This window comes from Propithecus coquereli, unplaced genomic scaffold (assembly GCF_000956105.1).
Source record: "Propithecus coquereli isolate 6110/MARCELLA unplaced genomic scaffold, Pcoq_1.0 Scaffold10, whole genome shotgun sequence".
Lineage (NCBI taxonomy): Eukaryota > Metazoa > Chordata > Mammalia > Primates > Indriidae > Propithecus > Propithecus coquereli.
The window spans coordinates 19,430,986-19,446,288 of record NW_012133858.1 but is presented as its reverse complement, the minus strand read 5'-3'; the positions used below and the strand labels follow the sequence as shown (position 1 = coordinate 19,446,288).

Here is a 15,303-nt window from a genome sequence, read left to right as displayed (position 1 = left end):
GGTTATACCTAGTTCTGGTTTGAGACTTACTGTTCCAGGCATGCATGCATCCACTCATTCTTCATTCAATCCATTTATTAAAGCACTACTTTGCACTTAGGCGCTAAGGTTAGAAGGAAAAATCAGTACTCGATCCTGTCCTGCCTCCAAGGAGCTCAGTTTAGTAGACTCAATGACAGCAGCTGTGCTTCTCCACAAACCCTAAAGGGCCATGCTGAGGTCACTCTCCTCCCCCAGACCCCCTCTGGGGACCAAAGCCATCCCTGCATTCCACTCCTCCCGGACAGCAGAGGAGCCACCCATCCCACTCGGGTGCAGTCAGGCCTCTGGAAGGTCTGGGGAGGCGGCCATCCTGGTGAAAGCTCCCCTTCCCTTTCTGGGTCCGGGGCCAGAGCGCCGCCGCCCGGCGGGTGGGTGGGGTGTCTGCGGGGCCCGGGCGGGGCCCGGCCGTCTGCCGGGGCGCGGGGGAGGGGAGCGGGCCGGGACACAGCCCAGGGCCGGGAGGGCCGCGGCCACCGGAAGAGTCGCGGTCGCCAGCCGAGCCGGGAGAGTGGGGAGCGGAAGCGGCGGCCGCGGCGGCGGCGGCAGCAGGCGGCGCTGGGACCCGGGAGCGGCCGGAGAACAAGGGAGCTGGCGCCGCGGCCGGCCGCGGAGCTGGGCTGAGCCGCTGGGCCGCGCCGAGGCCGCCGCCGCCTGAGAGGCCTGGCCCGGCCGCCGGAGCAGGCCGCGCGCGGGCCGCTGGGCCCGAGGCCGGAGCCATGGGCGAGACCAAGATCATCTACCACCTGGACGGGCAGGAGACGCCGTACCTGGTGAAGCTGCCCCTGCCCGCCGAGCGCGTCACCTTGGCGGACTTTAAGGGCGTTCTGCAGCGACCCAGCTATAAGTTCTTCTTCAAGTCTATGGACGACGATTTCGGGTGAGGATGGCCCTTGCCCCGCCTCCGGGGAGCCCCGGCCCCTCAGGCTTTAAGGACCGACGCGGCCAGTCTGGACTTCCCTCGCTACCCTGGCTTCCAGCCCCACTCTGACTTCTGTGGGCGACTCAGCCCATTTGGCTTTTTCGGGGGCCAACGTCCCAGCCCCTTTAGGGGCTCCCGTGCGCCTCTTGAGGGGGGACCTTGGCCCCCCTAGTTTAGGGGGACGTCCAACTCCCCAAGAGCAGAGTTCCTGCCCGTCAAGCCTGCTCACCTCCTCAGAGACCAGTGGCCCACATAGACAGACACACACCCCCTCCACCCAATTCCAGAGCCAGAGCCCCCAGCCCTCCTCCTGCCGTGGGAGCCACCTTTTTAGCATAGGCTAGGGGTGTCTGGAACTCGGCCTTGGCCCTCTCCATCTTTTCAGCTCCACAACTCAGAGCCATATTTGGAGTATCCTGCATCTGAGGGCTATGCCTTGGGACTTTGAGCTGGGGGAAGGGGGAGTTGGGGGTGCTCGGGCTCCAGGACGTGAGCTAGGGTCTGCAGCCCTGATGTTTATTTAGCTGTCTCCCCTCTCCCCTGTGGGCCTTTCCGATGTTGTCGGGGGAGCAGAACGCCTGACCCCCTGAGGGGGAGTCCTCACCAGCCCAGGTGCTGATCTCCCTTTAGAATTGGGGCCTTTTCCCTCCAGATGGTGGCCAAGCGGGGAGATGTTGGAAGGGGCCTCAGGGCCTGGGTGGGAGGGCCAAGGAGAGTTTCTGGGTGTTCTCCATCTTCCCTTCCCTGGCGGGGTCTTCCCCTCCACCCAGCTGCAAGGATTTGGACAGGCAGAGTTTGGAAGCATCGACTTCCCCTTTAAGAGGGGATGGAATGTTGGAGCCGGAAGGTTCTGTAGCAGCTGGCCTGGGAGGGGGGGCCTGGCTGATCCCCTCGACCCCCCCCCCCAACTCCCAGGGGACTGGGGGAGGGGGAGGCCCCCACGCTAACTGGGCGCTGGGCCTGGAAGCCATGGGGAAGGCCTGGCCAGGCCCTCCAGGCCTGAAGGGCGCCTCTCCAGCGCTAGCCTGAGGCCTGCACTGCTCTTCAGAGCTGAGGTCCCAGAGCCAAGTGAGGGGAAATAGTCTTCCCCCCAGTGTTCATCAGTCTGGGTTCTCTCCCACGACCAGGGCCATCCTAGCCTTAGGAAGCAAGCACCTTCTGTCTTCTGTCTGGCATGTCTTGCTGTCACTTTCTGCCTTGGAACTCAGGGTTTGACGAGCCCATGAAATCATGTGTGTGAAAGTGCTTTGTGGGGGGGGGGGGAGTGCTGTGTAGATTCTGACTATTCTTCTTTCCATTGTTGCTGTTCTTACCCTGGGGTGAGTACTCTTGGTGTGGTGATGATTGTCTAGCTTCAGTCCAGAGACTGACACCACTGATTGGAAGATTCTTAGGAGGTGCGGGTGAGGGGGTGGGTGCCTTGGCTTGGCAAGAGAAGAATAGGGTTAGAAGGGACTAAGATACTGCCTCAGGACATGGGATGGGGAAAAATCAGCCACAGTCCAGTGGCTGGAGTCACCATGGATCCAGATGCCTTAAGGGACTAGGACAGGCCTGTGTCTCCACCCTCTACTTATCCCCCCACTTATCCCTTACAGCCTGACACCCCCTGGGCCTAGCCCCCACCTCCCAAGCTCCCTTACTCTCCCACAGCTGCTGTTGAGCCAGGCCTAACTGCAGTCGTAAGAGGGCCTCCATTACATCCACTCACTGTTTACTTAATATATTTCTTTAAATCCACTGTAAAGCTTTTTCTTAGCTTGACCCAACCAATAATATGAAATCACAGGTCTGATTTTCTGTTTATATTTCTTTCTAAAATATGTTTAAAATAGCTGTCTAACTATTGATCTAAGCAATGTTTATTCATGCACTCTCTGAAGCCATCTTGCATACATCAGTGGTACTTAACCACCCTTTGCAAAATATCAGAGTTGGCCATTTTAACAGAGTTGAGAACAATGCTAAAAATGAAGTGGAGGAGATTAATTTTATTTTTATCCCCAGAGGGATAAATGAGCAGGAGACCTGCTAGCTATCTTGTCACACAAGATTAAAAGCTGACTAGCATGTATAGTTTTCATTTATTTAACACATTCGTTTTATGGTACTTACAGTATGCCAGGCACTGATCTTAATGCTTTTCAAATCTTCACTTATTTAATCCTCATAACAGCCCTATGAAATAGGTAGTAATATCCCCAGTTTACAAATGAGAAAACCAGAGCACAGAAGGCTTAAGTAATTTGCCCAAAGTCACACAGCTAGTAAGTGGCAGAGCTTGATTTGACATCAAGAATCTGGTCTAAAGTCTAAAGCCTTAATCACACAATTGTAGGTGTTATGATGATCACCGTTTTACAGATGAATCCTTTCTGAGGGAGATGGTAAGCCTTGGCAAACTGTAAAGGTGCTAGGGCCACCACATTTCCAAGCCCCACAAAGGCAGGGTTGGGCGGAGGCCAGTGCCCCTGCTGACAGAAGGGAAGCTGGGCCAGAGGAGGAAGGCTACTGTCTCTCCAGTCTCTCCACTCCAGGCTCACCCTCTGAAGTTCCGGTTATGAAGCCTGAGGACTCCCCAAGTCCCATCTGGTCTCCAGAAGTATTTGTCAAGCTCAGGGTAGACCCAATCATCTTATTTGGGAAATGGAAAAAGGGTAAACATTTTCAGCACTGAGATGGTGGATGGTACACGATAACAAGGTACCCACTGCTAGCCTGGCCTTGAGCTGTAGGAGGGGGCAACATGGCAAGTTAGGTCATTAACTGTGTTGCTACCCCATCCCTGTCACACACTGTGCTCCCTTCCTCTCGGCCTTCTAGTTGGCGCACTCTTCCCCTGTTTCCTCCACGTCCAAATTCTCCTGTCCTCCAGGTTGAGCTTTTCCATGAGAACAATCATGGCACTTACTCTCTTTATCCTTACAGCCTGACACTAGATAACATGCAGCAGATGTCTATCCAATGAACACATCTGCCGCTCTTACGACTCTGACCACTTCCCACTTGCAGTGTACTTACATGAACTATCCATTGGACTGTAATCTCCCTGAGAACAAGGCAGGTTCAAGGTCTAATGCGTCACAAAGTCCGTACAATGGGAAGCATGGGACCTAAAACCCACTGGGCTCTCAGCAAAAGGTTTTTATTTATTTAATTTATTTTTTTGGAGACAGAGTCTCACTCTGTTGCCCCAGGTAGAGTGCAGTGGTGTCATTGTAGCTCACTGCAACCTCAAACTCTGGGCTCAAGTGATCTTACTGCCTCAGCCTTCCAAGTGGCTGGGACCACAGGCATGTGCCATGACTCCTGGCTAATTTTTCTATTTTTAGTAGAGATGGGGTCTTGCTCTTGCTTGGGCTGGTCTCAAACTTCTGAGCTCAAGCAATCCTTCTGCCTCAGCCTCCCAGAGTGTTAGGATTACAGGTGTGAGCCACTGCACCTGCAGCGAAAGCTTTTTAATCGGATGAACAATGAATAATGAGCAGAAGATGTGTTTGCCCTGCCCTTAGCAACTTACACCTAGTTAGAAAGAGGGTGTGGATCCTGCTAAAAACTGACAAAGTTAGTAACTAGCTTCTATTGTATGCCTAGATTGTGCCAGGTATTTAAGAATCTTATTTACCAGAACAAGACAAAGGCTTGCAAAAGTTAAGAAACTTCTGTAATATGGAAAGGCTAACAAGTTGTAGAATTGGAATTTGAACCCATATTTATTCCACTTCACTTGGGGGGGTGGGTGTGTGTAAGTGCTATGGAACCCTGAGCCATTCGGCTCCGTGGTAGGAGGGTAAGGCCTGTCTGAGGTCCCCCAAGGCTGCTGAAGATCAGCTGATTGTTGTGAGTCAGCAGAGCCTTGGTGGCCTGTCAGTGACCCCCAGAAAGAAAGGAAACATCTGTAGTGTGGAGCAGTGTGGTGGGGCCTGCTAGGGGAGGGGGAAGAAGGGACTCAGCAGCAGTTTCCCACTTACAGGGAGACCTTCTCCAAAGCAGGCCACGAGACCATGCCATGTGTTGCACATACCCGCCTTTTCCTTTGAGTCCTGGTTCCCGTGTGGGGTTGCAAGCGTGGGGTACCCTGCTGCCAGACTGATGGGTCTGAGCTACCTCTCTGTCCCTTCTTTCCAGCCTATTCTTTCTACACTTTCTGCGATGGTGGGCCTGAGCAGGATGATCTGGACTTCTTTGTTAGGGTCACTGTGGGGTTGCAAGTGGTGGAGGAGCCAGAGCTGGCTGGGAAGGGGGAGGGCAGGCTCGGCCTGCAAACTTGGCTGTGAGTCCAAGAATGTGAGCATCACAAGGAGCCAAGCACATTCCAAGCTCTGGACAGAAGCTGCTCTAGGAACAAGGGAGAACTGGGCTTCCCAGCTTCCTTCCCTGCTGTCTTCCCTCTCTTCTCAGAGCTCCTGGCATGTGTTGTTCTCTTACCCTTGGTCACATCTTTCCAGCTCTGTACTCCTGGTGTGTTTGATAGTCTGACAGTCCTCAAACTTTTCAATTCCCTTCCCAGGCCTCAAACCATAGTCACTGTCTGACTTCTTGTCTCACCACATTCCCCAGGCCAAACTACAAGCCCATGACCACATCCCACACCCCTCATGCCCCACATCACTGTCCTACCACCACCCACCTTCCACACAGACCCACATTACCTCTGTCATTGTACAGGAAAGAGTGTGAAATACGGTGGAAAGAGAGGGAGTTTTGGAGTCAGATGAGCCTAGAGTTGAATTCCAGCTCTGACGTCTACTAGTTCTGTGACCTTTAAAAAGTTACTGAATCTTTCTCAGTTTCCTTATTCATGAAATGAGGACCATACTGTCTACCTAGTAAGGCTGGTATGAATTTTATATGTTCTAACTGTAGGGAGATAAAAATCGTAAAATAGGTAAGAAGATAGACTTTAGAGTTAAGCTGATCAGGATTCAAATTCTAGCTCTTCACTTGCTAGTGGTGGGAGTTTAGGTGAAATACTAAACCTATTGAGCCTAGTTTCCCCACCTGTACCTACCTTATAGCATTGTTGTGAATATTAAATGAAATGATACAAGTGAAGTGCTTAGCATAGTGTTTGGCCCATAATACATGCTCAATAAATGAGAGCATTGTTACTGTTAATTATAATGGCATGTGGAAGATGTATGATCATCAAATGCCTTCTCCCTTTCTCCCTTCTAATTTCTTTAAATTCCTTGCCCATACATCCCACAACAATGTCAGGATTCCTAGTTTAGAAGGGAAGGGCAGTAATAATTGTGTGCTTTTTTACAGTTTGAGATCAGAGGGAAAGAGAAAGTCTAGCCCAGGAGAGCCATGTTGGGGATGGGTAGAGAGCTCTGGAGATTCGAGGGAGTGGCATGCAGGACAATGATTTGTCAGTTGTAATTTGCAATCACCTGATGACTGAGAGGATGACTTAGGAAGGCAGCTGGTCTTGGTAGGGCTGGTGTCTTCCTGGTGGTGCTAAAGAGCTGTCCCTGGGTCACCCCCACCTCTGCTTCCATTTGAATACTCTTGTGCTGGTAGTTTGACTCCCAGTTTAGGGCTGAGGAGCCCCTAGGAGTTGGGATTTGAGGAGCTTCCATTTCTGTCCCAGAAAGTTCTTTCTGACATCCCCTTTCCCTGCAGAGTGGTGAAGGAAGAGATCTCGGACGACAATGCCAAGTTACCCTGCTTCAATGGCCGGGTGGTATCCTGGGTAAGGAGCCCTCAGCCTTCCATCCACCTGCATCCCCATGCCAGGCTAGAGGGGGAAAGGCCTCACTGAGATTGTAGCTGGTAGTTTTATGCTTCAGTGTGTGAATTTTCCTTTAGTTTTCTAACTGAACTGTTTCTCACCCCAGATTCTATAACTTTAATGAAAAGTGAGAGTGGTGCGAAGGGGAAAAGGGAGAGACAGAAATACACAGTAAAGACAATAATGTCTCCTATGGCCTTTGAGACACTTTGCCTCAGGTTCCCTCCTGTCACCTGCTGATCCCTGCCATGGGCCAGTGACCCTTTGCCCCCACTCCACTTCACCACCCCATTCCTGCCAGCTACCCCATTAACCCAGGCAGTGGGTCCACTCTTCATTTCAGCTGTTCTTGCATAGGCCTGTCTCTTTTCCCTGAATGTTTCTCGCTTCATTCTCCCTAGGCCTTCATGCCCTGCCAGAAGCCAACTATCCCCCTTCTCCCTAGTGCCTCTATAACCTAGTACCCTCTCATTTTCTCACCATCAGCTGGTATCAGCTGAGGGCTCACACCCAGAGCCAGCCCCTTTCTGTGCTGACAACCCCTCAGAGCTGCCACCACCTATGGAGCGCACAGGAGGCATCGGGGACTCCCGACCCCCATCCTTCCAGTGAGTGCAACCTGAGGGTGGGGAGGGCCCCGGGGGAGGGCCACATCAGCTCAGCCCAGGGCTTGGGGGGGAACCCCCAGCCTGCCCCCTCCCCCACCAAGTCCTCTCTTCCCTGCAGCCCTCATGCTGGTGGGGGCAGCCAGGAGAACTTGGACAATGACACAGAGACGGACTCTTTGGTATCTGCCCAGCGGGAGCGGCCACGTCGGAGGGATGGCCCAGAGCACGGTATGTCTTCCCTAAACAGGGATGTGTTCCCCACCCCCACACCCTCCCTACAGCTGCCACCCAGCTACCCACCTCTTTGCCCTTCTTCCTGACCTCTGGATGTGCCTGGTCCCACTGCAGCCCCTGGCTTGTCTTTCTCTCCTTCCTTCATTCCTATATTGGGCACTGTGTGAACCCAGCTGCTTCCATCCCCTGCAGTAGCTCGGCTAAACGGAACTGCGAAAGGGGAGCGGCGGCGAGAGCCAGGCGGTTATGATAGCTCATCCACTCTTATGAGCAGCGAGTTGGAGACCACCAGCTTCTTTGACTCAGATGAAGATGACTCCACCAGCAGGTGGGGCTTTAGTTTCATGGGTACTGTAGGGCAGGTGACCCTTGAGGAGCCCTGAACCCCGAGGATGCTGGGCCCGTGGGAGGCATGTGGGCTTTGTGTTGGGGACCTGGGCCCTGCAGTGCCTCTCATGGGGTAGGGCTGGGCCAGCCTGGTGGGGAACGACTGTGGGCTCCACAGGTTCAGCAGCTCCACAGAACAGAGCAGTGCCTCACGCCTGATGAGAAGACACAAGCGACGCAGGCGGAAACAGAAGGTTTCTCGGATTGAGCGGGTATGGGGCTTGGGATGCTAGGGATGGGTGGGGGCAGATTGTGAGCACTTCTCAGGCAGGACCAAGGCTTATTCTTCTTTAGATCCCTTCCCATTAGTTCAGGGAGAAAGGGGGATGGTGCTGAGGGCTCACGTTGAGGAAGAGCCAGTTGGGAGTGAATTCCTGCCACCCCACCTGCTGTTCAAAGCCTCTGTCTATTCCAGTCCTCATCCTTCAGCAGCATCACGGACTCCACCATGTCACTCAACATCATCACAGTTACTCTCAACATGGGTGAGTCTGATGAAACAGCACTGTTGAGCACCTACTATACGTGCCAGACACTAGGCAGACTTGAGGATTTCAGAGAGGCATGGAATAGTTCCCTGCCCTCAAGGAGCTATCTTCCATAATATCAACTAATACATAAACTGATCATTTCAGTATCTCATGATCAGGGCTGTAACAGAGATAAGTATAGAAAGCTGTGGAAGCAGAAAATGGCATCAGGGAAGGCTTCCTGGACTGAGTGCCCCACTCCTTTCCGTCTTTCAGCCAATGCATCCTTGCTCTCTGATTTTTACCCTACATATTCTCTTTAGGAGACAGCCAGATATAATAAAAAGAGCTCAACTTTGGGATTTAAATCTGAATTTGAATCCTGGCTCTACCACTTACTGGCTTAGAAGAGTTACTTACATTCTCTGAACCTCAGTTGCCTGCTCTTTAAAATGGAACTAAAAGTCCCTACCTCATAGACAGCAAGCATTCAATGATAGCATGTGCGAGCCTGCTGAACACAGTGCCTGATTCAGGTTCAGTAAATGTCAGTTCTTGTCCCTTTCCATTTTCTAATAGCGGGCTGGGAATTTGGGTAGGAACCTTGCTATCCCTCAAGGTCATAAATTACTTCCTGTAGAAAAGTATAACTTCTTGGGCATCTCCATTGTGGGCCAAAGCAACGAGCGTGGTGACGGTGGCATCTACATTGGCTCTATCATGAAGGGTGGGGCCGTGGCTGCTGATGGACGCATCGAGCCAGGAGACATGCTGTTACAGGTATCATTGCCCACCCTGGGTGGTGGTGTGGATAGGAAGCAGGGAGTTGTCCCTACCCTCTGTACCCTATTCATTCAGAGGCCCTCCCTCAGTGGAGGGAAGACCTCCTGACTCACCAAGCTGAGTCCTCCACCCCCACCCCAACACAACTGCTTATCCCACTCCTGGTTCTCTTTTCCAGGTAAATGAGATCAACTTTGAGAACATGAGTAACGACGATGCAGTCCGGGTACTGCGGGAGATTGTGCACAAACCGGGGTATGGATGGAATGATGCACTGGGGAGGACAGGGCAGGCATTTCTGGTTTCAGGCAAGGGACTTGCTCTGGCCTCCACATATCATGCCCTTACTAGGACGTCCTTGCTTTCAGACCTATCACCCTGACTGTAGCCAAGTGCTGGGACCCAAGTCCGCGTGGTTGCTTCACATTGCCCAGGAGTAAGTGGATGGGGGACTCAGCCCTAAAGCTGGTGCTTGACATCCATGAGCCCTGTGTCTCCTTTCTTATATGTTGCCTTGAACCCCCATACCTATCCTGTTGGGCCCAGCAGTGGGCGGGGTGGGCAGGCTATGACTCCTCATCCTCCCTGCAGGCGAGCCCATCCGGCCCATTGACCCTGCGGCCTGGGTCTCCCACACTGCGGCCATGACGGGCACCTTCCCTGCATACGGCATGAGCCCCTCCCTGAGCACCATCACCTCCACCAGCTCCTCCATCACCAGTTCCATCCCTGACACAGAGCGTGAGTGTCCAGCCCTGTCTCCTGGGCCCAGCAGACAGAGCCAGGTGGGAGGGAGACTCTTGCTTGAGCATCAGAGGGGAACTCAGCTCATTCTAGCTTCCCCCACACTGCAACTTTCCCCAGTGGTCACTCTGACCCTCACTAAACAGTGTTTGCTCTGAACCTGTATTGAGCACCCAGGGTACCTCAGTTTCCTCTTATAAAATGGGACTAACAATAAACACCAGGTTCCCGGGGGTTTAATGAGAGGATGTAAGTGAAGCATCATCACAGTGTGTGGCATAGAGTAAGTATTCAATAAATGATGGCCATTTTTATTCTCATAACATCACATGATACACTATGCTAAGCACATTCATTTACATTATTTAATTCTTTCTTCAAATATCCTTGTAATATACATGTTAAAATTCCAATTTTTATAGAAGGGGAAACTGAGTATCCAAGAAGTCAGTAATTTACCCAATATCAGTTCCATAGTCATTAGGTAGCTGAGCTGGAATGTAAACCCTGACTACCTGACTCCAAAGCCCCTTTCTGCCTCACCATTCTGCCTCCTACCCCCAGGCCTAGATGACTTCCACCTATCCATCCACAGTGACATGGCTGCCATCGTAAAAGCCATGGCCTCCCCTGAATCAGGGTTGGAGGTCCGCGACCGCATGTGGCTCAAGATTACCATCCCTAACGCTTTCATCGGTGAGAGAGCCCCATGGTGGGATGAAGGATGGGTGGGGAGTAATGGGACAGGGCAGGCCAGGGGGCTCAAGAGCTCCCTTGCACCACTCCTTTGAGCTGGAACCAGCCCCAGCCTCATAGCATCTGTGAGGCCAGATGAGCCCAAGTCAGATGGGCTTCCCAATCAACTAGCAGCCTTGCCCCCAGGCTCAGATGTGGTGGACTGGCTGTACCACAATGTGGAAGGCTTCACTGACCGGAGGGAGGCCCGCAAGTATGCCAGCAACCTGCTAAAAGCTGGCTTCATCCGCCATACTGTCAACAAGATCACCTTCTCTGAGCAATGCTACTACATCTTCGGCGACCTCTGCGGCAGTACGTGCCTCCCCTACCTTCTTGCCCTATCTCCTGGCTGGGAGTGGGGAGGTGCCCAGGGATGTGGCAGCAGACTCCAGAGAACCCAGACTGGGGGGCGAGGGCAACAGAGCTGGGGGCCCAGCTCAAGGCCTGGGAGTTCTGTAGTGGAAGCAGAGTGCAGTCTAGCCTCTTCACCTGCCCTTCATCTTCCTTTGGCCTGGCATTTTCTAAGTGCCTGCTCTTTGCCTAGTACCATGCTGGTTGTTTCTAAGGCATCATCTTGTTTTCTAACTCAATCCTCACAATATCCCCAGAGGCCCAACTCAGGGGGATACTGACAGAACAGGCCTTTTCCTTCTCACTGATCTCTTCAGCCAAGAGTATGTCAGGCTCAGAGGGGACACAGTCACTCCCCTCGGGACAGTAGTCTGGAGGCTAAAGTCATGAGCAGCTCTTTGAGCATGAGCTGATACAGACCACTTTTTAACTCCACCACCACCCCCCATGCTAGCTGCTGGCCTCTTGACAGGTTGATAGCTTAGCTGGCAGGCTCCACAGGCCGCCTCGGAGCTCTGCCTCCTGACTGTTCCCCTGGAAGGCTGGGCTGGCCCACCTTAGGGCTTGAAGGAAGGTCTTGTCTATATTGGGCAGGTGGCCCCTAGGACAGTTATAGCTCTCTTGGAGCTCTGGGACCTAGTACAGATGGCATATGAACAAGGGGTATCCCAGGCAGGTATTCAGTCCTAGTGGCCCCTTATATCCCTTATATTCCCTTCAAGGTAGTTCAAACATTGGCGGGGCCAGCCTTGCCCTTAAGGAATATACAATTCCCCCAAGGGAGCTAGAGTCATGAAATAAGTAATGTTATAGGAGTGAGACAGTGTTGTGAAGAGCCAGGCCTGGCTGGGAATAGGGTAGAGAACACAGAGGAGGCACCTGTGTTCTTTCTTTCTGGCCCCATCCCACACTCATGAGTAGCACCAGGGAAGTGTAATCGAGGCCAAGGGCCTTCTATATGGGGAGGCTCTGAAAGGCCCTGTGCTCATTCTGGGCTTTTAACGGATATATATTTTTTTAGTTCTAAGTGAGGGGAGAGGGTAAAATTTCACCTAAATTTCCCCAAACTGCTCCCTGCTCCTAAGTAATGACTTCGTCTGGAAAGGTAAAGCAAAAGTAAGGAACTCTTAGCTTCTGTTCTGGCTGCAGTTTAGGTTGACCTCAGGCTGGTCTTTTAACCTCTCTGGATGTCACTTTCCTCATTTGGAAAAAATGTGACAGATACCTTCTTCATAGGGTTGGGGTAACATTTGCAGGAGATAGTGCTTTGTATTGTACTTAATGAATTATAGGTAGGCAGTACCTGATGGTATTTCAGCCCTCCATATTCCCCAACATCACCCTCCAAGTGAACAGAAAAGGGCCAAATAGGAGTTTTGCCCCTTCTTCCAGCCCACTGCGGAGGGAGGAGAAGGTGCCAAAAGCTTGGCAGGGGCCTCCAGGGGATTGGAATTTGGGTGTCCAGATTTGGCTAAGAATCTAAAATGATGACTCAGGACCTTCCTGAAGAGGGTCTCCCAGAGCTGTCTCTGGTGGTGGCAGAGGGGGTCTGCAGAAGAGGTGAGCTCTCTGATCTGTTTCCTCTCATTCTGGCCAGAAACTACCACAGTGGTTGTTATCCAAAGCCCACCCACCCGATTTAGGCTGGGGATCTCTCCTAATCAAGGCGTGTAGGGCATAGGATAGACCTAGCTCACCCAGCCCTCTCCTCCACAGACATGGCCAACCTCTCCCTCCACGACCATGACGGCTCCAGTGGCGCCTCTGACCAGGATACACTGGCCCCTTTGCCACACCCTGGGGCTGCCCCTTGGCCCATGGCTTTTCCTTACCAGTACCCGCCGCCCCCGCACCCTTACAACCCACACCCGGGCTTCCCGGAGCTGGGCTACAGCTACGGCGGGGGCAGTGCCAGCAGTCAGCACAGTGAAGGTAAGGCGGAAAGGGCCATAGACGGAGGCCACAGGTGAGCCCCAGGCTTCCTCCTCAAGCTCTGAGCGTTCTGGCCTGGTTGTCTCCTACAGGCAGTCGGAGCAGTGGCTCCAACCGCAGTGGCAGCGATAGGAGGAAGGAGAAGGATGCGAAGCCTGGGGACTCCAAGTCCGGGGGCAGCGGCAGCGAATCGGACCACACGACACGCAGCAGCCTGCGGGGGCCGCGGGAGCGGGCGCCAAGTGAACGCTCAGGCCCAGCCACCAGCGAGCACAGCCACCGCAGCCACCACTCGCTGGCCAGCAGCCTGCGCAGCCATCACACACACCCGAGCTACGGCCCTCCCGGAGTGCCCCCTCTCTACGGCCCCCCCATGCTGATGATGCCCCCACCGCCCGCAGCCCTGGGACCCCCAGGAGCCCCTCCGGGTCGCGACCTGGCCTCCGTGCCCCCGGAACTGACCGCCAGCAGACAGTCCTTCCGCATGGCCATGGGAAACCCCAGTGAGTTCTTTGTGGATGTGATGTGAGCAAGGCATCCCCACCCACTGCCATCCCAACCCCTCCCCGGCCGGCTGCGTTCCTCTCTCCATCCGTCCGTCTTTTTTACTTTGTCTGGTACCTAAAAGGGAAATAAACGGAACTAAATCCAGGTGCGCTAACTGCTCGCTGGGTGCAGCGAGGGCAGGGTACACCTACCGATTGGCTCTGCCAGCCCCTAACCTGCCACCGGCCCCAGTTTGTTCCCTCTGCCCACTAACTGCTGTGCAGGACTTGCTGGGACCCTTCATGTGCCTGGGACCAGATTTACTGGTGCTGCCCCTTATTCCCCTTCACCCCCTTGTAGGAGGTGACCCCCGTGGTGTCCTTGGGGGCATGTTCACTACTTATCCCCTCTTTTTCCCTTTCAGTTCTCTTTTACAATTCATTCAGTTACACCATTCCTCTATTAACCCCACCCCCTCAGGCATGTGTTCAGATCTCTTGACTGCCCCACAGTACTGACACCAAAAAATATTCGCTTCATCTGACCCTTCTAACGTCCCGCTGCCTGCTGCCCCAGTCCTGCACCCTAGGCTGTAGTCACCTCGAGTAGCCATACTGCCTGTGCCCAGCCTGGATCAGAAGCCCAGTGGGCCCCCTCAGTTGCCTGAGCAGCTCTTGGCTTCCATGGGGCATCTCTGCTCTACTCCCACCCCATGCCTGCCCTGTGTGCTGGCTCCTTCAGACCCCTAACACTACTAACGAGCAGGCTCATCTCACCTCTGGGCCTGAAACATTTCTTTTCTTTCTTTTTTCCTCCCCAAATTTTCCCTGGGCCTGGAGCAGCCAAGAATTTCGGGCTGTTTGACTTTCTGTGAGCCCCCTGCGAGGGGAGGCCAAGCCTCTGAGGAGACCAAGAACCCTGCTTCAGCAGCCCCTCAGGGCTTCCCAAGGATGTCCAGCCCCCACACCCACACTTCCACATCTTGAATCACTAGGCTTCTGGGGCGGGCCCAGAGTCACCCATGCATGAGAGACTCTGTTCTTTCCAGAGACAGTGTGTGTCTCCTTTCTCTCCCTCTCCCTCCCATTCTCTCTCCCTGTCTCTGTCTCTCTCTTTCTCTCATTTTCTCACTCTCACTCACATAGCATGCATGCGCACACACACACACACACAGGTGCCTATGCAAGTTTGCTTAAGCCTCAGGGCTGGTCCCTGCCCAGAGGGCTGGACCCTCTCTCCCAGTCCTCTACCAGGTTGTGGGGCTGGTCCCCTGACTTCCCTCTCCCCTGCCTTGTAGCCCTCAAACCTCCCACACGTCCCCAGCATCTTCTTACCTGGATAAAGCCCATAAGCTGGGTCTCAGGCTGAGCTCAGCAGAGGACTCCTCAGGTGACTGACAGGCCATTCTCACCCACCCCCTCTCCCCCACACACCCTTCCCTGTTTTCACATTCACCGTGACAACCCCAGAACAAGGATACAGGAGCCCACAGGCCAGTTGAGGTTGGGCAGAGGGACTTCCAGGACTTCCAGACTCATAGAGTGCCAAGTTTTCTTATTTTTTACTTTATTCTCCACTTGAAACAAATCATGACTTTCTCTTTAAGCCTCTGCTATAAATTCTTCTGGCTCACCTAGACTCTCATGCTTTCAGGGCTGGGTGTCAAGAGTGAGATGAAGTCCTTAGCTCCAGGTTTTGGGGCGAACTGAGGTAGGGGCATTTTGGCATTCGTCTGTTTAACAATACTTCTGGGGTTTTGGTGAGCAGAGGGCTGTGTTGAAAGTGTGACTCAGTCTTGCCTGCTTTCTGGTAGCTCTGGGTTTGGTCCCAACCCAGGCCATGGCTTCTAGCCACCACTATAGGGCTGTTTCC

General features: G+C 53.4%; 1 protein-coding gene across 2 annotated transcripts; it reads left to right on the top strand.

The window, feature by feature from the left end:
* The first annotated feature begins 511 nt into the window (after positions 1 to 511).
* On the top strand, positions 512 to 13,663 carry DVL3 (dishevelled segment polarity protein 3). Of its 2 annotated transcripts, none has more exons than XM_012640738.1 (15): positions 512 to 919; positions 6,590 to 6,659; positions 7,185 to 7,306; positions 7,425 to 7,534; positions 7,733 to 7,868; positions 8,046 to 8,139; positions 8,343 to 8,412; positions 9,038 to 9,177; positions 9,359 to 9,435; positions 9,549 to 9,616; positions 9,772 to 9,921; positions 10,489 to 10,620; positions 10,807 to 10,974; positions 12,730 to 12,945; positions 13,038 to 13,663. In XM_012640738.1, exons 1-15 carry the CDS (start codon positions 759 to 761, stop codon positions 13,472 to 13,474), a joined length of 2,151 nt encoding a protein of 716 aa, XP_012496192.1. In that variant the 5' UTR covers positions 512 to 758; the 3' UTR covers positions 13,475 to 13,663. The 2 variants fall into 2 exon arrangements, with proteins under 2 accessions (XP_012496192.1, XP_012496200.1); XM_012640746.1 differs by having other exon boundaries at positions 611 to 919; positions 7,736 to 7,868.
* Positions 13,664 to 15,303: the final 1,640 nt, after the last annotated feature.